This window comes from Macrosteles quadrilineatus, unplaced genomic scaffold (genome assembly GCF_028750875.1).
Source record: "Macrosteles quadrilineatus isolate MER2022 unplaced genomic scaffold, UCM_ALF_1.0 Scaffold_5__1_contigs__length_97177068, whole genome shotgun sequence".
In the NCBI taxonomy this organism is placed as follows: domain Eukaryota; kingdom Metazoa; phylum Arthropoda; class Insecta; order Hemiptera; family Cicadellidae; genus Macrosteles; species Macrosteles quadrilineatus.
In genome coordinates this window covers 37,731,274-37,756,559 of record NW_026542598.1, presented here as the reverse complement: position 1 = coordinate 37,756,559, position 25,286 = coordinate 37,731,274, and the positions used below count along the sequence as shown (strand labels likewise).

Here is a 25,286-nt window from a genome sequence, read left to right as displayed (position 1 = left end):
TGGTACAGTTTGGTTTCCAGAATTTCTTATTCTTTCAGAACCGATATTGCATCGGCTAATCAAAACAAATTGAACAGACGTTGTAGGATTTATGCTATAGTCCAATCAAATATATTTTGATTTTTTTGTTCAATACCATGCTAACAATGAATGGCTAGATCGTAGAGATAATTCAATGCGAGATCAAAACAAAACCATAAATCCACTACCAAAATGCTGTGTACTGCGGCGTATTTGGGAGGGTTGATTTTCGAGAGATTCCACGAAATCCACCCCCAAACTGAATGACGTAATTTTCGTCCAATCGGAAGCGTTCCCTTCATCGACCGATTTTCACAGCTTGGTGTGGCGTAGGAGGGGGGAATGGGGGTGAGAGAGTCCGTCCGTCTGTCTAGTCAGTCGCCTAGCTGGAGTGTCTGGCACCTCGCAGTCCCAACAATTTTCGTGTCTTGTTTCAGTGTCAATAGTGTCAGTGTATGCCCGTGTTGTGAACTTTCAGTGTATAGTGTTCAATTGGATGCACACCTCATAGCCCGTAAGTATTTTCATAACCATAAGATAAGGTTAATTTATGTTCTCAGATTTTCACACCTAATGTTTGAGGTTATTGACTTTTAGGTGTTAGATTTGACAAATTGCTTATTAGAATAATAAATGTATTCATTTCAACTTGTTGTATAAGATGCAATTACTGGACCAAGGTGTAAGTGTAAATTACGGTAGGAATGTCTTAGGAATTCCGAATTACGATCGATAAGATACCGCGCCGTTCGTCTGAGAAGTTAAAATGTCATGTTTAGCGATGTGTTATCAAACGTTACTGTACCTCAAACTAAGTGTGGATAGATGATAAAAAGGACTTGTCGATATCAGTAAATAAAGGAGGATAATTCTGTTTACAAGAAAGAACTAATTGATTGTGTTATAAGTTTTCGTAATCCTCGTGTGAAAACTATGTGGTTTATAAGTGTGTGTTCGTTTACAAATAATTCATCCGTTACTTTATATTGGTTATTCTTGACCTCTATTTATTATTTTATCGTCAATATAAACAAAAATTATTGTAAACATAGGCCAAGCTATGCCGTTTACTATGTCTTGAAGACTGTATTTATTTTTGAAGGTGCAAAAGACCCGATACAATTTAATTGGCCTATTACTATTTTGATACCTAATAGTCTTAGTAATTAAATGTTTTTTTTATTATTTTTCTCTACACAAATGCAATATCTCTGCTTAGGCCCTATAGCGAGAAATAGTGTTTCAATTCAAATTCACACAATTACGGTCTGTATTAAAACTCGCGTTATATTATTGTTTGTTTTAAGACATTTGTCTATTTCATTCCAAGCGTTCGCTGCACATTGTTGCATTGCAGTGTACGATTTTTCTTTGAATAATTTATTTTCAAATAATTAATGTTTCCAGTTAACTTAATTTGAAACGCAACTGAACTGAGCGTATTTCCCCCCAGATACTTATTAGTAATTTGTGTAAAATGGAGCGAAAATGCATTATTTTGATTTTTACCAACACAAGGTGTTTCTTTGGTCAGGACCATTTTTTTTCCTAAAACCTCTTTAATCAAGCTGGACTTTGTGGATCACAAAGCTACCGTTTGCTCAGGATCGAACCGGTGACCTTTTTACTATTGTAATATTTATTAACCATCGTTGTTTAAATCAAATGTTGAGTAGCCCTGGTGGCGTCCGCGTGTGGTTTCGCAGGTTCTATTGTGATCTGGAGTACCTGGAAGTAGGCGCCTCCGCGTGGAAGTAGTGGAGCGAAAGCGGGAATGTCTACAAACAATAGCTCCAAGGACAACGGGTCCTGATGACTCATACACCTGTTCTGGCAAACAGGTTCAGACCGGCAGACACTCCTCAATGTCGTGCAGATGACAAAGGCCTACCGAACTTGACATCTCGGTACCTGGGTAGGGTTGTTTGGGTTGGGTAGCCGGGACAAACACGCTCACCTGCCTTTGAGGGGGTGGGTCGGGTCGAGGACATGCACAAAGAACTAATTAAAATAATAAAGTTCAAGGTAGACGAATAACATTTTATTTCATCCGGATTTTTATATGAATAATTATTGCGATCGCACACCATTGATTAAATGCGATTTTGTATTATTGGCCATGGCTTTAGGTCCAAATACAGTGTATTCTGAAAGAAAATGAATTTTATATTGAACACTATGGTTCCCACAACAGTCCTGTGAGTGGGGAACGAGCTTTAGTCGCAAAAGAACAACATAAGCAACGATTACACTAGACCAAACACAATAAGTACCTACATATTGACCTCAGCTATTTAATTTAATTACTGACTAGAACCAAAAAAGTCTCCTCTGAGTAACGTAAGATAAAATACGTAAGATAAACCATAGTGCGTGTAAGAGATGATAAACGCATGTTTATAGAAAACTTCGTACCCCAAACCTACCCTGAGAATTCCCTATTTTGAAGGGTTGATCATAGATAAACAGCACTTCTGGTTGGACAAAAGTAGCTACGGATGATGTTTTAACGATTCGGATTGGGTCAAGTTACTATTCAAAGCCGAAGATTATATTTCACGAACATCAACGCTCTAAAACCTTTTAGTAAGTATTTCGCTGGTGTAGAGCTTATTGCTTAACCCATCAGCTGTTCTGGATTATCGAGATGTCTGGAACCATTGACTATTGGATACAAATACATTAGTCAAAGCTGGAACCAACAACCAGATGATCTTAGTCAGTAACAAAGCTTTAATCTCATAAGCTAAAAACTTCCTTAGATTATCTCCGTCCTAAAAATGCCCGCCCGTCAAAGTCCTAAATCCAATTTATTTATTTGACGGAAGCCCCGATTTACAATGGCGAATAAACACAGTGTTTCAATACAACAATCCTCAAATTTGCAAGCTGAGGCCCTTGCAGGGTAGGTGTAAACAGCTGACTTATCAGGCACGATTCTGTTCTAGCGATAACCTGTGATAACAATTCTATGGTTTATCACATCAAAGCACGCTGAGGTCATCTGAGGTCGAACAGCTGATAAGCGTCGGTTCCTTGTAAGGTTATAATTGCTAAACCGTAGTAGGTCAAGATCCAATAATTGAGAACATTTGCGTAATTTAAGTACGTTTACGCTATACCTACTGTACAAAGATTAGAAATTGAATTCTAAACATTTGCACAATTTGCTGGATACGTGCAAACACCTACCCTGTTTAATTAAGAGACTGGTTATTTTCAAGCAACTGCATGCGTGTAGGAAGTGAATTATGATAATTAAAAGGGGAGATTTGAACTTGGAGGGGGTGTGGGGAGGAAGGGGTGTTGATGTAGGGGGTTCTTATCAAGATCATCTGTCAATATCAATATTAGCTAATGTAAAACTGTCCTAATGACCTCTACGATAGTTATGACGTACACGTTACTACGCCCCGTTAGAGATAATATACTGTTTTTATTCCCCTATACTTAATAGGCCTATATGTAGAAAGTATTATTTTCGTAAAAAAATTTTAGTTTGATTTTTGGATGGAAATATGCGTGTTGGACCCCCGAAACACAAAAACGTGGGTTTAGAAGTTATATGTGGATGTGTACAGTGCTACCTACTACACATTTACTACTCCTATTGATGAAATTTGGTATGTGGGTACCAATTCGTTGTTTCATCTAATGTTTTTATGTTGGATAAAAAAATGTAAAATGTAAAAAAAAAAATTGGATGTGTTAAGTAATGGATAATTGGATTTTTAAAACGGCTCTACAGATTTTAATTACTATTTAGTAGGTCCTTGTACTATGTTATGGTCCTTGTAGCTCTAAATAAAATGGTACAGCCCCAATACAAAGGTCATTGGTTATCGAATATTTTGTGATTTTACCCATGAAATACCATTCTTAGATAAGGGTTGTTGAAATAGGAGGAAGTCTATGAGATTAACAGTTTATTTATCTATAGTAATGAGTCAATCAAACATGTATCTTAAAGAATGAATGAATGGATGATTTTACACGGGAAGAAGATTCATTCATGACTTCCTTCATCCGGATTGATAAAACGAAACATTGCATTATTTCAAGCATTTTGTTGAGTCCAAGAAAGCATAGTATGAATCACTAAAAGGGCGCCGGCATATTTTTGACGTCACAGCCTAATGATCATGCGCAAAACTCCCCTAACCACCCACTACGTTGAAACTTCATTCATGATTTGTTGGAATGTCACACGGATCGATGTCCTTGATAATGAATTTAGTTCTTTTTAAATTTACTTGCAAACACTAAGAACTTGTATATGTCGCAAGCTATGGCATAGGTCTACATTATTTATAAAGTATCGTTCACCGGTTCACCACCAAACCAAAAACATGTTATGTATAACCCATCATAATTTAGGATTATAAAAATTCCGTAAGCGAATCGGTCCCCACGAAATATTTTGAGCTAGGAAAAAGGTAGCATGGCGGTTGAGGATTCATTTGAAAGTTTAAGGTCGAAGGACGGTGGGGAAAACATCAGAAGTGTCAAAAACTATCCCTGCTCTGCTCCACAGGCTGTCAAAGATCGAGGATCCAGTCATTTTCTAATGGAAGTAGTACTGATTCGAAAGCACATCATAGAACAATGTGTTTTAAATAATACCAGCTGATGTAAACATTGTGTATTTGTTTGTTTATTGGTTTTAGTGCGCTGTTTTTAGGTTTGAATGGTACAGTAATGCAGTGTTGAGTTTCGGTAATGCAAGTTTGCTAACAATCGGATTTGGATTTTGGTCCCTAAACGAAACCAAAAACTTGTATATTATCTATTAACTCAAACAATAGTTGTTTAGGGCGGATACTCAAATAGCTTTGGCACTTCCTGTGTGATTTATTTCTATAGATTAATAATTTCTCCCAGCTAATGGGTTTCTCGGATGTTACTGACCTTGCTTCCGTTTCCGTTCATCACCCCGACGGGGCATTTCTGGGAATAAGGGATTTCTTGGGGAATCTGTGGCTAAGTATTTTTTCTTCAAACGATAATTGACGATTATTGACCCGAATGAACATTCTGGACAAAATATGGAGCAGAAATGACAAACCGTTTGCTTCCCGATTTTGGTTGTTTCCAGGTAGATTTCGAGGTCGAAATATCGTCAGCTGGGTTTTAAATACAACCAAGTAGACAATCCTACGGAAGATAAAAATTAATTTAAAAAATATTCGACTTGATTTTGCACTACACTGAAAGATAATAAGTTATGAGTTGGAAGTGTGGAAACTATGATACAAATGTGTTTACGTAGGTTTATTGTATCACTGTGGTGTCTTCGTGGTTGAGAAAATGAACATGAGAGACACCATGCTGCGTTTAAAATTTTAAATATTTGGGGAACAATTCGGCTTTAAACAAAAGTGCAATGTACTAATTACAGTGATAGGAGGATTGAAACAAACAAAATATTCATATGTTCATGTTTAAACGTCTATATAATAAGTTTAGTCGCAGATTTTTACGTCACGAACCTATATAGCACAACGTGAATCGGGCTAGGGTAGGAATTTATTAAAATAAATTTTGTTTAACGCATTTCTCCAAATTGTATCAACATGGATGTTTTAAAAGAGTTCTAGAACCTGACACACGCATCAGAGACATTATTTACCCATCAGCTGTTTAGTCTCATTAGGAACTTGATAATAGTGATCCTCGACCTCTTCCGTAGCGAAATTCGCCGATAAGGTTATATTATGTTGCCTACTTTATAACAACGTGCCGGGACATCGTAAACTATTTGAAACAAATAAATACGAATAAGCTGTATATTTATTTGATTTTTTGTTTTCATGGTACAATATCCTGAATATTTGGCACATCGTAAAATATGTTTAACACATGAATAAGCCGTATATTTATTGATATATTGTTTTTATGACACGTACAATATTCTGAATATTCGGTGCATCGTAAAACTCTGTTAAACACACACGAATAATCCTTGATTTTTTTGTTTTCATGGTACAATATCCTGGATATTCGGTACATCTTAAACCATGTTTAACATATTATGAATAAGCAGTAAATTTATTTTATTTACTGTTTTCATGGAACGTACAATATCCTGAATATTCGGTACATCGTATAATATGTTCAGCATATGATTTTAGGGTGCTGTTAGTGAATTTCCCAAATAGGGAATAAGCCATTACCGTAGTGCTCATGGTAAGACCTGGACCCGGGACCGATTTACTTTTTCGTTTTGGGGTCCCTAGAGGCCAAAAACACCATCCGTTCAAATTCATATATATTGATGAAATTTGGTACAAACGTGGTGTAAACCCACGTTTATTCGAACGAGTTCGCGAACCAGCATAATCGGACTATGGGAACGGGGGTTTATGGGGGGTTTTATGGGATAAAAATAAATTTTCCCATTTTTGACCCAAAAAACACGAAATTTCACAATTTATTTCCAAACCATTTTGTAGAGATAAAAAAAAACACATAATTTAGTATATTGAACAATTATTATGCCCCTAATGGTTACGGAGAAAATAAAAAAAAAATGTTAATTTAAAATTCCCATGTTATTCTTATGGAGAATATTTTCCCATACATATAACATACATATAACATATAACATTACATATAACATAGGGAAATATACATAGTTATACTTATGGAGAATAAGGCATCTGTTGTAGTTTGCTTGTTTATGAATATATTTTGATCAAATTTAGAAAATACATTAATTTCTTACTAAACTACAGTATTAACATTTTACAACCAAAAACACTTTTTTATCCTCCCTGATGCAGCAAACCTAAGTACTCGTTAATGTTATTTTATTTAAATAGGGAATAAATGTGTTATTTTTAAGGAGAGATTTTAGTTTAGATCCATTCAGGCAAATGGAAATTCGCCAAGTCTGCAGGTTTGCTGTGGCGGGGGTATTTTTAGGTTAGAATGGTAATGCAGTGTTGAGTTTCGGTCCATTTCGGAGCCACCGGTTTCATCCTGAGTTTCCAATTACGCTGAAGAATTAAACTGATACAGCTCTTCGCCGCTCCATTGGGCGTAATGATTTCAGCTGTGTAGCCCTATAATCGCTGCTAAACCAATTAAAATTATTTTACAAAACGATATGTTTACTTTTAGAATTAATTGATTAGGATGCCCATGGTCATAGTTGGAAAATGGCGATTGCAGACTATTAATTTTGGATACGGTACCGGTAGTGAAATAGACAACTATCTAAACCGGATACCACAAAAATATTTAATTATCCATATAATTATTATGTATCCCCTATACATAATAATAATATGGTTAATTTAACGTTTTCGTCATAATGAATTTTTGGGTGGAAAAATTCGTTTTGGGTCCCCTAAACCCGATAAGTGAGCTTTTAGGTTGTGTCTGGGTTTGTGGGGATGTAAAGAGCTATCTATACCTGTGGTCTGGTTTTTGTGAAATTTGTGTGTTTAGCTTCTAATCCATGGTATCGCAGGGTGTTTTTTATTCACTAGGCGATGTTTCATAAAAATTCGAGGTTTCAAACAAAAGCTGATCAAACAATTTTGACTAAGATTAGTATGTTACCATCCTTATTACTAAAAAACAAAAGCTAAAAAATTACGTGGTAAAAAGTTGTTGCAACGTTTTTTATTTCTATAAAATATCAGCTATTCCAACAGCTTATAATACCGCTTTACAATTTATTCTGAAACAGTACAACACAAGTACATAGTCAAAGGTGTTACGTACATTTTAGAATCCATGAAGGGCCATAGGGAATGGAGGACCTTTCAGAATTTATTAAATCCCAACAGGAATTTCTTCGAACGGTTACCTCGTGGCGTCTAGGATATTTGCGAAGTTTTAAGAAAGGGCAAAGTACGATGAAGAATTTGAAAGGTTGGCTTGTCTAGAAACCGAATTCCAAAAGTGTTTCTGTTTTAGGTTCGTCTGTGTCCATTTTGGAATTTTTATCCGGGATTCTTTACACCTTAACAATTTAAATGCCATGGATAACCCACAAAATTTAAATATTGTGAAAGATTTACTTAGTATTTCCCCAGCTGTGTCGTGAAATGTCCCATGGCTGAGGACTTTTTATTGTATCAAATTGCTGTGTAAGTTTTACACTAAGGAACGATAATGCCATATATTGCCGAAGTCATAGAGGGTTTCTCTATTTATTATCACGTAAATATTATACAGGTGTTTTTTAACGATCCGCAAATTACAAGTATTATAGAGATTCACTGTTTAGGGACAAAGGGAGCTCATAAGCTGGTAGCCCTGCTCCACTAGTTCATTACCGATCAGCTGATGCATTGTTTAGCATTACTATCTATACAGTTTTAGTTAAGAATTGTGACTAAGATTTGACATGTTTTTTTTTTTTTTTAAAGAGCAACCCATTTGTAATATTTATAATTTTTATATTATATGGAGATCTAACTATTGTATTATTATTACTGGTCTTTACAGTTAATACAACATTTAGTTGATCACTGAGAATCTTGCTAAAATCCTGCAAACATTTAGTTTGTTTTTATAAATCGGATAATTTACTATTGATGTATTCTTCTATACATACTTCTTCAGCTTATAAGTCTTATCCATAATAAATTCCTAATAACACAAAACGTGTGGACAACAAAGCTAAAATGCTTATCAGCTGATCGGCAATCAAGTAAAGGAATCAGGTCTGCCAACATTATGACCTTGATTTTTCCCTAAACAATAAATCTACGTACTTGTAATAATCTATCTATACTATTATAAAAAAGAGGTGGTTGCTGTATGTGTGTATGTGTGTATGGGAAAAGTAAACTCGAAAAATACTGGTCGGATTGGGCTGAAATTTGGCATGATGATAGCTCACATTCCCGATTAACATATAGGCATATTCTTATTTCAAAAATCCTTTCGGGCTCCGCCCCAGTGGCTCTGGAGTTTCCCATGTTAACCTTATGAGAAATGGAATTATTGAATCTTAACAGCTGTTTCAATTAAACAAGTTGGTTCTGTTCTATGATGTTCAATAGCATTAAAGTTACAAGGATTACCAACAGGGTGCAGCACTATTATTTCTTTTACATTTATGACAACAGCTAATTTGCAACCAAAAGGTGAGTGAGCGTGGCGAACGAACTTCAACCTGGAGGCGAGTTAGCGTAGCGAACGAGCTAACCTGAAGGCAAGTGAGCGCAGCGAACGAGCTCCAACCTAAAGGTGAGTGAGCGTAGCGAACGAGCTCCAACCTAAAGGTGAGTGAGCGTAGCGAACAAACTTCAACCAGGACGTGATTGAGCCATGCGAACGAGATAATCTTGAAAATTAAGAAGTTAAACGGGGCAAAGCCCGCGGGTTACAGCTAGTTACAAATTAAATACATTATTTGCGCAAAAACACCCTGTAACTACTTAACTGTTACTGTACTAAATATTAAAAGTAACACACATAAAACGGATCTATAGCTCGTGAGGTAAATACCATTTTATAAAGACCATGTAACTTTTCAACCTATAATCTGCTGTAATAGTTTATAGTCAATGTACATAACGAATAATTAATTGTATACACTGCTCTAGCTTGGATTACCACTATGTCACTTTTTCATTCTTCTCCTTCTCCATCAAATCAAGTATAGCCTCAGAGACCTCACTCTGTGAAAATGCTACTGTAATCTCCGAATATTTTTCGCTGACCAGTTGTTAATTTCAACGTTATAGCATGTATTAATAATCATCCATAGCATCTCTACTAGGCTGTTGCAATGTGAAGTTTTAATTTAATTTGGATAAATGATGATTTATGTTTATTTTCCAGAGCTTGAATGATGCTCGGAGAGTTCGACACACCCTTCGGGCCTCAGCCTCTCTTCACACCGGATTCTCCCGAACGTTCTTCGGATCTGGAACATGACAACTTTACCAACAGGTGAGGAAATTCAGCCGGCTCATTTCAAAGCTTGTATTCAATACTGCACGTTATTGTAATTTACTCTATAACCTTTTCATTTAACACGTTGGGTGCTGATGACGGGAATTCCCGCAATTGCTTAACATTGAAATAAATGCAACTTTTATGTTCAAACATGTCAACAGCACAAATAGTGTTAACAGAGGACAACGATAATTGAAATGGATACCCCATTGAGAGTGATTAGTTAGTTGAGAGTAGGCTAGATACTTTGATGAAAATGGATAATTAGTTGAGGACGAATAATTTGTCGAGGGTGGATACTTTGTTGAGAGTACATTAGTGATTTAGGCCTACTTTTTTGGGAGTGGATACTTTGTTAAGAATAGATACTTTGATAGGAGTGGATACTTTGTTGGGAGTGGATACTTTGATAGGAGTGGATCATTTGCTGAGAGTGGATACTTTGTTGATAGTGAGAACTTTGTTGGGAGTGGATACTTTATTGAGAGTGGATACTTTGTTGAGTGGATATTTTATTGAGAGTGGATACTTTGTTGAATGCAACTACTTTGTTTGAGTTATAAGTCTCATGAGTCACTGGCGCCAAAGTGACAGTTTGGCTTCGCAGTTTTTAGGGTTTCTTTCCTCGAAAGAAGGGAATAGCAAAGAGCCGCGATACCTGAGTGTTCAACGTGTGACTTCTCTCGTCTTCTTCATTTGAAGAAAGAATAACTTTATGCAAATATAGATAATTTACAAATTATTTCATATTGTAGCGTTTGTTTGAAAATAATTTTTGAAAATTTCCTTGCCCAGATTAGATTGGATTTTTACGAGTTTACTAAACAGGGGTGCATTATTCAGCTATGTTAGATGCTATTTGAAAAGTAAATTTCATTACCCTGAGCTCACTTAAGATGAAAAAAATTTTCTAATGTTCTGTGTAGTTCGGTACGTAACTAATCGTTTAGTGGTCGTTTAGTTTAATGGTGCAATAAATTAGTTGATAGTCTACGCTTAAAAGCATAATTGAATAATTTTGGGCAGGTCTACATTGAAAATAAGCGTGTTGTCACTAGAAATTCAACAATAGTTTTGTTTACTTTGAATTATTACACAATTCGAAACTCCAGTTCGTAGCCCCTTTAATAATCAAATTCAAGACAGCTGTTTGTTCATACTCTGAACTCAACCTTTGTTGAGAGCGATGTCAGATAATCTCCTGACGTCACTTTATCACCATCGCACGTGCTCGTACCTCTGGTACAATGACAGCAGCCTATGTTGACACTAACTGTCACCTATCAGCTGCGCATGCCCAACAGTCAGTATCTCGCTGGCACCGCGTCAGTTCTACCGTGTGCAACGTCTCGCCAACATTTTTCTTTTGCTGAAAATGCTCTTCCGGCGCTTCTTTCGTGGAAAGAAAACAGACGATGCACGCAGGAGGTCTTCCCTAAGTAAAAACCCGGACCTGACCCGCAGGTAACGATACGTCCAAGTCGAGAATGTAAACAACGATGGTTTTTGTACAGGCTGTTTGTTTATTGCGTAGTTACGGAAGACTCCGCCAGTATTTGCAGTAAGTATCGAGGTTTTCGATGTTGAAGCAGTTGACAAAAGTTAAGTGGATTTGTTTAGATACTCTCCGTCGCGTCGTCTTGACATTATTTCGGCGATAAGTGAGGCTTGCTTACGTCATTAGGTCACGTGACTTCCCCCTCCCATCGCATAACAAACATGATTGCAGTTGTGTAGTTACATTAGTGATAGCAGACATTCCTCTAATCCTAATCCTTCCTTTTCCTTATCCTCTACTCTAGCCTAACACTTTGGAGGTTAGGTTTGGGGTTCTTTAAGTTCTGTTTCTGTTAACGCACGTGTGGATTTCTATGTGTTATAATGTGAAACTGGAGGTCTCCAAAGTGACGAGTTTCCTAGTGTAATTGATCTGTAATTGAGCCTCTCTCAAATGTTGTTTAAAACGAAAGGATGCGTGGTCAAAGAGAAACCGTAAGTAGTTTGCGTTTCGATTGGTGTATTTCATTAAATTATAGTATTTCAGTAATTTTATACTATTAATAAAGAACATGGCCTTTTTAGTTTGTAAAAATAATGTTCTACGGTTCCAAAATCAACATTGGAGGAACACAGTGGTTGATATCATTTTAATGTGACAATGTACGTTTTTGGCCCAAGAAGCAGCTCAACGCATTCAATTTCGTTTTAAATGAATTTAGGTGACTTGTTTACCTGCAAAGGTCATTAATGAAGTGCAACAAAGTTACCCTAACTGAGTTAAAATGGTTCCACACATTTATAAACGGTATGAATTTTTATTGCAACCACAGATGGTCTGTTCTCTGTGATGTAAGATATAATACCTTCGCCGATTTATAACTTAATAAAACTAGCAATAGCAACCTGCATCACTTCGTGACTTCAAAATCCGTGATATTTGATATATAGTTGATGAGGTTAAAAACGATTATTTCTCATCATGTCCCTATTATTTGCATTGCTATTGCGAGGCCAATTTTCATCGCGTGCGCGATCTCTTCGAGGTATCTTAGAACAATTACAAATACTAATGAAACATACTATAAAAACACAAAATCTAACTTAACTAATTTTCTTCTTTACATATTAAACAAATAGGCTAACATTACAATACTTTACTCGAATTCCCTCAAAATCTAACGTAGGCTAAGTAATTTTCTTTTCATTTTATACAAATAACATACTTACGGTATAATATTTACTTGATTTCACTGAAACATCACCCACTTCATTTAACCCCATTTTCGTATGGATGTAAACAACTTTGTATCATGGCCATCTGTTTTGATGTAAAGAAATGTAAACTTGCAAAGTTAAGATTTGTACATTGTGTACACAAGGGATATGATTGTGCAACACTAAAATTCTGAAAAGAAAACAGCTGTTCTGGGTTATGATGAAATTGATTCTTATTCTTAAACAGCTGTTGTTGGTTCAACTGAAGCTGCGTGGCGTATATTTATTTGAATACGAAACGCATTTTCGATTAAAACAAAACAGTAGATATTCTCAATCAAAATAAGTTAAAACCAACATTCATTGTTAATTCTAAAAATATGCATTATGTAATGTGATTATGTCATGTGCTGTGTTAAATACCGCACCTGCTCACCCAGTCGTCCGTATGTCTGTGTGTTTATAACTTCGTCACAACTCAAAACTCAACAACTTAAAAGCCAATTGTGTTTTTAACTTGACATTTCAAGCAACTATAATAGTGCCCTTGTCTCAGCCAGCACTAACCTGTAGTAATTATATCAAATCCTTATTATTTGATTTGGTTATATATCAACCTTTGGTAATTTAAAAATGGCAGGCGTTTGTGAATTGAAATACTAACTTGTTGTAACATATAGGTTCTTTTTTATTACACTAGTTATGTAATTGATAATTAATAAGTTTAACTAATACATTTCTATCAAGAACAATGTCATGTAACATTTGTTAATACCTATAACAATATAATAATAAACTGCAGAGTCATGATAGTAATAATACAATTTTTTGGTATGATCCATAATATCATAGAATAGTTATTTGTGCAACTAGTGAGAAAAGTGAGCAATTGACTCACTCGAGTTGCACATTATACTTTTCCTACAGTTACCATAAAACAAATAAATTGGTGAAGAAACATAACCTATTTTTACACAGAAGTGAACTTTTAACATAACATTTAATGCGAAGTGACAAATACAACAGTACAACAGCTGACCAGCTGATTTACAGCCAGTGCTGCGGGTCGCCGGAATGGTCGCCCCCGGAAACATCACCCCCCAGGCTAAACGTGACGTCACGAAACCAGACAACCAGCTGGTATAAAATCTATGTCCGCGACCGGAATCGTTCCCCCCCAAGGCTTGACAAGTAATCTATCAAAATCTAGTTGATATGAACTAATTATGTTATTAATTATAATTCAAACAAGTAGAAACGGAAAGGTCTTCCCCGGCAAGGCATCCCCTATGTACACCCCGGAATCGTCCCCCCCTGAAACGCTACCCCTAGTAGGGCTGTGCTGCTCGGCAGCCTACCTGCTGCCCGTCCTCCTCAGTCCATTGTTCTCAGGGTCGGCCGCTCGTTCATTATTATTGTCGCTTGGACAACAGCTTTTCCACAGAAGAAAATTGCAGACGCTGTGGTGGAATATCAATCAGTAGATTTAGATGTGTATGAACTTCTAAGACAACTAAATAATGCGAGCAAAGATTGACTTTAAAAAATGATTCTTTTATACTTAATTCATAACCAACGATAATGCGTAAAGTATACATTTTTTCTGTTGCATTAAATGGTAGTTATACTTATCAACATCAGTAAACTTACCTTACACCCTATGGTAATTGTTAAGCAACACATTTGTTAAAAATAGAATAATTTCTAAATGTATTAAAAATGAATCGCATTGCTTTAGGTTTGGCCCCGATTTAATTAATAATTTGAAAATTAGAAACAGATTATTAAATAAGAATAAACATAATATCTTTTAGGGGATTAATCCCTTAAACTTATCGAAATAATTCATTGTTAGTAATTACAACAATGTAAATGATACTATTCTAAAGGTTATGCCAAAAAGTACCTTTATTCAGAAACAGCCTAGGCTAGTTTCATATCACTGGAATAGAGTCAAAATATAATGAAAGTATAATCAAAATATCAGAATCACTTTAAATCGAGAAGAGGACTTGCAATCAGTGTTGATATACCAATTAATTAGTTTTGTTATAAGAAGAATAAGAATAAGAATAATGTTTATTTTCCCAAATAGTTACAAATGTGATATTTTGATGTGAAATTGTGATATAAGATGTATATGTTTAGAAAACCTTTTTGCTACTGAAGTTTGCAAAATTATGTTTCATAATTACTAAGGGGAAAATATACTTGAGTTCAAATTTTTAATATGTTATCAAAATTTGAAATGTTGAGCTGTAAACGTATATACTCCAATTAATGTATCACAAAGTGCCAATTATAATTAAAAATACCCCCGACAAAGCAAACCTGCAGACTAAGCGAATTTCCACTTGCCTGATTGGATTTACGCTAAAACGTCTCTGTAAAAATATCACATGTATTCCCTATTTAAATAATATTTCAATATATCAATATCAATTGATATGGGGACGCCACCTAGGTGCGTATTTTAACCCAAATATGAGTGTAGAATGGTGTGAGATGATCTGTGTAGCTTTGTTACTGTACTGACTAAGATCAGCTGTTTTATTAGCCAGGACCATTTATTTAAAGCCCAATGATCAGGAACAGATGGGTCCAGTTTTGAACCATCAAAGTTTAACGAGTACTTAGGTTTGCTGCAACAGGGAGGGAAAAAATGTGTTTTTTTTTGTAAAATGATACTAGTTTAGTATGAAATTAATGCATTTTCCAAATTTGATTAAAATATGTATATAAACAAGCAAACTACAACAGTTTACTTATTCTAAGTATAACATGGACATTTTAAATTTACAGATTTTTGGAATTTTCTCCGTAACCATTAGGCGCATAATTAACGCTTCAATATACTAAATTATTTGTTTTTTAAGCTCTACAAAATGGTTTATAAAGAAATTGCTAAATTTTAAGTTTTTAGTGTCAAAAATGGGAAAACCCAATTTTTACCCCATAAAATCCCCCATAAACCCCCGTTACCTTGGTTCGATCAAGCTGGTTCGCGAACTCGTTCGAATTCGAACTCAAAACGAAAAAGTAAATCGGTCCCGGGTCCAGGTCTTACCATGAGTACTACGGTAATAGCTTATTCCCTATAGGGGAAATTCGCTAACACAAATTTAGGATTTTGTAACAAAGTTTGGAAGACAGGTACTTAAATTGAGAAATAAATACACACAATGAGTACTAAATCGTCTATTAGGCCTATACATTTTAATTATGGAAAGAAAATACAAAAATATAACTGAATAACAATTTAATATTCTACAAAGTGTCAAGGAATTTATACAGTACCGGTACAAACTTCATTTACAATATAATTTAAAACAATAAAATATATCAAAACCAAAATCAAGAGCACAAAAAGAAGAAAAAAACATAAAGATAAATTGTTTGTGCTACGCACTTTAAATTTGTGTGTTTCGTTTCTTATTCTTATTTTTATTTCTTTATATAAATACACATTTTGCTACTGTAGTACCTTTACCTATTTGGTAGTGTTTGGTAAACACCTTCTTAAATGGGAAAAGGTTGAAAAATATGTTGATAATATTTCAAATTATCAAATCAAATATTTAGTCATTTTAACTACGTAAAAAATAATGTAAGTAAATAATTAAATATATTTTCTTAATTGTTTTTGGCAACAAATAAATCATTAAAAACCTGGTAAACATTAAAGACCAGGAGCACAACAAATAAAGAAAGCAAAAAAAATTATTTGTGTCCTAAATGAAAAATGGCTGTAATACAAAAAATAACGTTTTATTAAGTTGTAGAATATGCCTACGGTTATCTGTAAATATAAACCTATGCTCTTATTTAAGATTTCCTTCTGACTCCTTGCGGGATGTCCCCATTATGACAGAAAACTGACAGTCTTTAAAACGTTGTTTTTAGGTGTGGTGTATATGTACCAAATCTTATTGATTTATCTATTGCCGTTTTGAAAATATTAAGCCCATGCGGGACTTCATAAATACACCCTGTATATGTGATCGTGAGCGCGGTAACTCGGGCAACAACGCTGAGAGTTTGATGAGATATGTTACAAACGTGTAAGCCTAAGTTTATTAGAACGAGTTCGTGAACCAGCATAATCGGACTATGGGAACGGGTGTGTCTGAATTGCGAACACCTCCAAAATGCTGGAGACTGAACATAAGTCGCCAAGATTGCGCACAAATATTCGGAATCGGGGAAAATGGATGAGTCACTGTTTCTTGTAATTTATGGAAGATTTAATACAATTGTTTTAAATGTAATGTTTTAAGACTTGACTTGGCATGTACAAACACGCAAAGAGTGGAAAAGTAAACGGATAAGCAAGAATTCATATGGGTGGGTTTCATCGATTTCCACTAGAGCGTGCAATTAATTGTGATATATTATATTTTTAAACGTGACAGAGTTTTTTTTCATTTCAGGATTCTGAATCAACCACTTTCGCGATTTCGTGATTTTTGTGTTGAAATATATATAATTTTCTAAGGAAGGGAATGTCAATGCCATGATTTCATTTTTTTAAGTTTAATTTTTTTTAGTCTAGCAGCCGACGCTAATAATTTAAAGTGGTTTCAGTGCTGTTTTAACTAACAGCTGGTTTCAAACTGTCATTGACGTTTTTATGTTACAAGTAGTTTACTTAAATATTGATCGTCGGTGTTTGCCCGCATACTGTTTCAATTTTAAATGTTGTTTTTTCCTACCGTAACGGATCTTTGTATTCAGGAAATCTGTAGATTTGAACTATACTTCTACCCTTGGGTAAAATCAAGATCTGTCTTAAATCAAATCTGTGTAAGTAGGCCTATAAGTTTATGCCATGAAAGTTATGTCATGTTTGTAGAATGTGTGTAGTCTATATCGATATACCAAAATTTCGAGGGTTATAAAAAAGTAAACCGGTGTAGCAGGTCTCTAGAAAACACTGGGGAAAATCCCCTACCATATTTTGAGCTGGTTTTATTGTTAGTGCAACTTCAGAGTATACTTTTTACAAATTACATTAACATTTTCAAAATCTGTTTAAAACTCAATGAGGGGTTCTGTTCACAAATTAACCCCTTCCAAATTAATTAAGTACATAGGCTAGATAACACTGATAATTATGAATTATGTTAATGTGCGAATTATGGTAAAAAGATGAAACTGACTTTAGTAAATAACTAACTAAACTTTTCCTTGACTATGTTAAACAAACGTATTTGGCTCAGGTATTCTTGGGAGGGATACCTGAAGTGGGGAAATCTAAGCTATTTTACAAAAAATACTTCCCGCTATAAATACAGTTGTACTCTACGAATTAATAGTCTGCAAATTACAGACGAATTCCATAAATCAATACTCTGAGAGTAGTGGATACTATACTTAGGATTATGTTCTTTTGCAAACTTTTAAGTTATACGTATTAATATTCTGCGAACTACAGGTAGATTTAAATGTGTAACTTTCAAAACAATGGGCGACCGTTCATGGAATAACTGTACTACTTCAATGTCAATTTAGTTATTTAATATCAGCTGTGTGAAATAATGAAATAAAGTGAATGTGACACTGTTGCTTGTTTCTCTGTCAACGCAAACGTAAACAGTGTGAGATTTTTCCTGTTTATTGCCGAAGAAACTAACCAATATTTACTTTCTAAATTCTTTTTACGGGAAAGAGTCCTTCACCAATATCAAATCAGGAATATTCTCAATGCATTTATTTTACCATAAAATCCAGACAATTATTTAAATGTATAAAAATTAGCATTTATTGCTCAATGTTTACAATTTAAGAATTAGGAAATGTGAAAATATGTTTGTCAAGTGTGCACTGACTGTATTATGATGTTGAGTGGTTGAAGCATGCTCATAGTAATACGAGTTGATTTCTTACCTAATTGTCACTATTACTATAAACATTTTATTTCATTTCCACGTTTTTCAAATACATTTTATACGTTGACGGAAAAAAACTATTATGTAATTTATACATCATTTGATGTATAAAATTAAGGGGAAATGTTTAGAGAAAGCACAATATCAAAGTGTTAATTTGTATTTATCTTAATATCCACAACATTTGCGTAATAATACCAAATCCTTCCCATTCTTGCGAGTTCAGTCGAGCGGTGGTAATATGGGACAGTCTCTACCCTTGTGAACAATAGCTGGCTCGAGTCACGAGCCCAAGCCCTACAGCAGGTATACCGGGGGTGTCCGGAAAGATGGGGACAAGGAAACTTAGGGACACGGAAACTTGGGGACAAATCGGGTTTTGAGCCGAGGGGAGGTAAACAGAGGCTGACTAAGCTCTGAGATCGACTCTTTAAATCGACTCGTTCTCTATTTTTATTGTACCTAGGTCTAGTTGTAACTACGACTTGTTGTATTTATATCTAGTCGTATCTCCCCTTAAATCTTTCACCTTGTTTAAATGGTCACTTTTGTGGAGCTTATGTGTAACAGATTTAGTACATTGAAGTGTTTTTGTAGGGTTATTTTATTAATCACGGAGTAAATTCGAATTATAAATGATTATTCAAGCATACATTTTTTAAATAAATAGTAAACTTGAAAATTCCAAAACAATAGCTTCTACTTCGTGAGGATGTTATAGCCTCCAATTTATGTTATATAACCGTGGACATGGGCGAATTTCTCTCGTTTATATTAGAACAATAATACAATACAATTCAGGAACATCCCGTGACTAGCTATTACTGGGAAAGATTAAAGAAATACCTGTTGTAGTCGTAGGCATCTGGTACAAAGTATTCCACCTATTGTTTAATCTAAGCAAACCTATAAACATTCAGTACTTGGAAAGGTAAAGGAAATATGAGCGAACAGAATACAGCGATGTCCTGTTAATCCCCTCGCACGTTTCTCCGAATCGACTTCATTTGCAATTTTTTTAGATTTTCCTTTCAAACAGGCCAGTTATTGGGGTGTCAGGTCACTCGGGTCAGTTAACTTTTGTGTAGTTGCGAGAGTGTGATTGACCTCCAATTTCCAACCTAAATATTGTTTTGGGTTTACGTGGCAATCGCAAAAGAGGAACTCTAAGGTTCAGCTGTTGATAAAACTATTTTTTCTGAATTCTTAAAAGTGGTGGTAATTTATACCTAATTTATTCTTTCGTCGTCAGTGTATACTGATTGAAATATTTATATACAAAACTATCCAAAACACTTATGTGTATGATATTGGACACGTTTTCTTCAATTCTTTACTGCAAACGTCATTTACCAAATATCAATAATGTGACGATATAATATTTCGTCTGAAAACAAATGCCGACCTGTTTAGAAACATGTTCTTCCTACAAACTTGCATTTCTATCTTTAAGTTATAAGTTATTTACTTATTTTATCAGTGACGTGTTTGGGAATCAACAGGACAATTAATTTAGTGATAAATTTTACACATTCGTTATCAGTACAGGTTTTTGAAAATAAAATTAGTTTTCGTTCAAAGTACCAGTACAATCGGTACATAACTACATACCCCTCATGTCACAGACTCGCGGGCAAGAATAACTCGTAGTAGGGTAAAAGGAATCCGAATCAGAGTGAATCAATAGTACTAAGTCTTAACAAAGTAATACATTTTGGTCAATTGACAATAACTTGTTAATCTAAATAACGTTAACTAATGATCTCAGGATGAAACTATCAAATTAATTTAACCAGCAACAATGATAATTTAGGTAAAAAACATCGAACTGTAGGCCTACATTTAAAACATTGTTTATGCCAAAACCATGAGTAACAACGAATTCAGTTAGTTGGCAGCCTAATGCAAGGTATGTTGTTCATAAGGCAAAAGTAGGCATATCTATATACAAAGCCAAAAGTACCCATGAACTTTTGAGGAAACTACAAAAGTCACACCATATACTTAATATGTTAGTCATGACAAGAAACCTTGCGCAAAACTATCCATTATTTCATAAATTTCCCTTAACGTCGTAATTCCTTTCTAAAGGTAACTTTCCATATACCCAATGTTAAAATACCTCAGCTGTACTTATTATTTGTTTGTATTACTGTATTCTGTTTTGTTTATTTCAGCCCAACCTAACCAATCAATAATGTTATTAATACTTATGAAGTCAAACGGGGTGAAGCCCGTGGGTAACAGCTAGTAGTTATAACTAGGGGAAACCCGTCGAAATCGACGGTTACTTTCAAGGCTTACGTTAATTCATCTAACTGCGATGAATTGGGTGAAATATACATATTTTGAGCATTTAAAATTGTTCAAAGAGTAAGTGTAAAAACAATAACAATATTGCGTTAGTTGCCAAATTTGGTTGTTCATTCAATGATTAAAATATTTCCTATACTGTACGTCATCGGAGTTATTATTAGTATGTTATATGGTAGCTCTTCCTTTGGTAGAACCTTTAAATAGTATTTAAATCGTATTGGTGGATCTTTTGTAGCTAAACACTTCCGTGATTTCATCAGTGTTTGAGAAAAAATATATGTTTGTTGAGAAGACACGTTCTAACTTCAAAGGGAGGTATATCCGTTACAGTGTAAGTTTGATTTTCCTTCGTCACGTCGCGTCAGTTCATATCGTACTTCTGTGCCAATGAATGAACCCTCTAGCATAGTTTTGAGAAATTGACTGTGGGGTTACTGATAAAGCTGGAAATCCTTGACATGGGGGATGTCAGTTAGTTGTCTCGCTCGGCCTTATCAATAACATAAAGTTGTCAATATAATCTCTCTACGGAATGTTAGGTGTAGTGGAATACATGAAGTAAAGTTGGCTTTTATTCTTGAACTGTTAGGGGCCTCCTAGTTCATATGATCTTGGCGGCTTCATTGGCAATAAATAATGCAAATGACATAGCAATTGAACATTTCCAAAAAGCAAAAATACTGTAAAATGGCTGTTACGTATATATTGACGTTTACATATTGTTAATCAACGTATATGATAAATACTTTAATCCTTTAATACGATTTTTTTTATGGCGACCATTCATAGTAGGTAAGCCAAGTATGAATGGAGATGAGTGTAGGAAGAGTGGCGCGATCTTGAAGTCTTGTTAGTTACTAAGGCCGACATTCCTTAGATACAGCTGTTAATTAATAGCCCATACAGCGAATGGCAACCAAGGGATCTACAGTTTATAGTTGAATTGGAACCAAATTTTTTTTGCATTGGTATTTATGAATTGGTATAATTATCAGGATAGCACTGCGGGTAGTCGTAGTACTCACTCGTGCGGACGTTAATCCACACCAGGGAGTATCGCATCCACAGTGCATTCCTATAAATATCCACAATTCGTGACCTCCTAGTAGCTGGATTACAGGACGACGCCACCCGTCCCAGTCAAAGGATTATGTGATCTAGTTTAAAAGGAATATGACCTTTCTGTCATGACAGTAGCTGCTTAAATAGTATTTTCTCTTTGTACCATATTTTACAGCCAAAATGTCGTGTTATTTTCAATAATGTTACTAATTCAGTGCGCCAAAGTCCGTAATATAGGCAGGTGCAAATTATTTGTCAAGATAGGTACCATTTTAGGCAATGTTTCTAAGTCTGGATTTAATTAGACACAATAAGAGCAGATATTTCTACATAAATATTTGATATTTTGTAGAATAATATGATAAAATGTAGGCAAAAGTGGCGAAAAAGGCACATACCAACCCGTACAATAGATATAAGATAGTTCAATAAGATATAATTTAAGAATTGCTGTGATAAAAGGATTTTCCACTGATTTCGTAATGGAACGTTATATTGCAAAACATGGCATGATAAAGAAGAAAATCAATTTTAAAATCAGAAAATAACATTGCAAATACTTATTTGGTAGAATTCAACTCCCAATAAATATGTGTTGTTTGAAATACAATTTAAAAATGAACAGCTGTTTCATTAAAAAGTATTATTCTCATGGCCAAAATGTAAACAACTCTGTGGAGGGATCTTTAAAGGCTTCTGGGGCAGAGTCCTAAGGGATTTTGCTTAGTTTTTCTTTTCATAACTCATCTACAGACCAAAACCTTTCTTTGGACACCTCTACCAAGTTTCTACGCCCAACCGTTCTCTCAAATTAGTGGGGACAAAGTTTCCAATCAAATATTTAGATTCCCCCATGTTAATCTTATGGGAGAAACTCCAACTTTGATGGCCTGTGGGGCAAAGCCCGAGGATTTTTACTACATGAATTGGTGAAAGGGGGTGTCTACACAAAAAATATTTTATTTTGACACGTCGTTTGTAAAAATCCGTCCATTATTAACGGAGGAGTAGTGTTTTCAAGAAATCGCCTTCACGTATTATATATAAGGATGCCAAGCATAGGAATGATCTTCTTACTTACCGTATGTCTTTCGCTGTGCGATCCGGTAGTGCCGCGAGGCGTGAAACTAAATTAAAATACCCCCGCCGCAGCAAACCTGCAGACTAAGCGAATTTACATTCACCCGGCTTGATTCCTACTAAAATGTTCCATAAAAATTGTCAGATTTATTTCCTATTTAATTAACATTAATTTTAGTAAGTACTTATAGGTTTGCTGCTACGGGGAAGATATTAAGGGGTGTTTTTTTTATCAAAATGTTGATAGCTTAGTATTAAGTAAACAAAATTGCAAAATTTGATTAAAATATATCCATAAATAAGCAAACTACAACAGTTTATTTGTTCTCCATAAGAATAAGATGGGAATTATCTATATATAATTCAGTTTTAAAAATCTTTGTACAACTAAATCTAGAGTTCTACTGGACCGATTTTATTAATTAATGGGTCGTTGGAAAGCTTAGGTCGTGTAGATTTGTAAATAATAATGAAATTTTGTTTTTATTATGATTTATGGTGAAAAATTTCAAAAAAACCTGTTTTCCATAAGAAATACATTGAAAACGGTGTTTTTCACACTTTTTATTTGGGTGCGACTTTTAGCTGCCTTTTTTTAGTGTTTCCTAGAAGTGTATGGTATCAATTTGTAGGAAATTTTATTCTCTTTCAGAATATCACCTTCCACTTTGGTCGATTTCCTCACCATTTAAAAGTTATTTGCAAAAAAGCTAAGCAACCTCCGAATTTATAATAATGAGAAAATATTGAGTTGGGTCGCCGGATTTCTACCCCCGGATATTTACCCCCATGAAAAAACGCCTACGTCATTTTGACGTCACGAGGGGCGGGGCTTATACACGGTCGAGAAACAGCCCGCGACTGGAAATCTACCCCCCGGACATCTACCCCCAGACATCTACCCCCAGACATCTACCCCCAGACATCTACCCCCAGACATCTACCCCCGGACATCTACCCCCGGAAATCTACCCCCGTGGTCAGCTCTGCCGTTGCTTTATGTAAATCCACGGCTCTTCGGTTAATAATTACCCTGTAATATCTAGTATTAAGCATGTGATATGTCATTGCCTTGTTTAACATTATCTATCTTCCTAATAAAATAAGCCGTAACAGCCCTTTTTCACCCGAACTACTTCACTGATATTTATGATTGAGGTGTAATTTTTAAATCTTAAGATCCAGCTCAACGCAAAACGGCATTTAAAACTATATGTTGATAAAGGGTTTCAAAAGTGTGACCCTTATGCATTTGATTCATTTCCAGACAGTGATTTAAATGGTTGACCAACTTTCACATACAGTAACAGCTAACGGCGCATGCATGAGCGTGGATCGGAATTGTTTATCACAAAAGATTGACCAATACGATTTTAATACTATTTAAAGGTTCTTCCAAAAGAAGAGAAACCAGTTAATAATAATAACTCTTATGACATACGGTATGGCAAATATTTTGTTCATTGAATGATCAACCATATTTTGTAACTAACGCAATAGTCATTATTGTTTTTACACTTATTACGCTTATTACTCATCAAAAAAGCTAGAGCTAAATGCTCAAAATTTTCATTACTTCAGTCTATTTATCGCAGTTATATGAATTAGCATAAGCCTTGAAAGTAACCGTCAATGTCGACGGGTTTCACCTAATTCTGTTCTGTATACTACCTTAAAATGCCTCATTTTAACATTTAACTGGCAGGAAACCTGCTTATTCACTTCCTATATGGTATTCTTATGAATGAATCTTTTGAACACTTATTTATGGACATAAGTTGAAAAGTTTTGTTTTAAGGCAGGATTTTCCAATAAGACTTTGTACATTCTCTGAATATGCGAATGTGCTGCAATAGGGGTATTTAGGCGTATATATATATTAAAATATATTAGGCTATGCTTAAAAAATTGAATGTGGCCATTATTTTGAATTTTAATAATTGTTTTATTTAAGGTCTTTAAGAGAAAATACTTTACAATCCTTTCTTAGTACGCATCTAAAATCTTAGAAACTATTTTTAGCGAATTTCCCTATAGGGAAGTAGCTATTACCGTAGGTCTCATAGTAAGACTTAGGCCCGGGACCGATTTACTTTTTCATTTTGATGTCCCCAGAGACCAAAAACACCATTCGTTCAAATTTTTATATATATATATATATGTGTGTGTGTGTCCGTGAACACTATAACTTAATGTGATGTTAAGTAAAGGTAATTAAACCATTCATTCACTTACTATAACTTGAGTAATTTTTATCCGATTTTGATGAAATTTGGTTTGAAG

The 25,286-nt window shown here is 34.8% G+C and overlaps 1 protein-coding gene across 4 annotated transcripts in view; it reads left to right on the top strand.

The window, feature by feature from the left end:
* The first annotated feature begins 420 nt into the window (after nt 1-420).
* The window catches only part of LOC128994047 (mitogen-activated protein kinase kinase kinase 13-like), a 43,369-nt gene continuing 18,503 nt past the window's right edge, over nt 421-25,286 (top strand). For 2 of the 4 annotated variants that reach the window (XM_054418259.1, XM_054418257.1), the window contains exons 1-2: nt 421-535; nt 9,826-9,936. In XM_054418259.1, the coding sequence (XP_054274234.1) occupies nt 9,833-9,936 (104 nt within the window). In that variant the 5' untranslated portion in view covers nt 421-535; nt 9,826-9,832. Of the gene's footprint in view, nt 536-9,825; nt 9,937-11,273; nt 11,407-11,720; nt 11,935-25,286 lie in introns of those variants that run through there. The other 2 variants (XM_054418258.1, XM_054418260.1) reach the window with 2 other exon arrangements.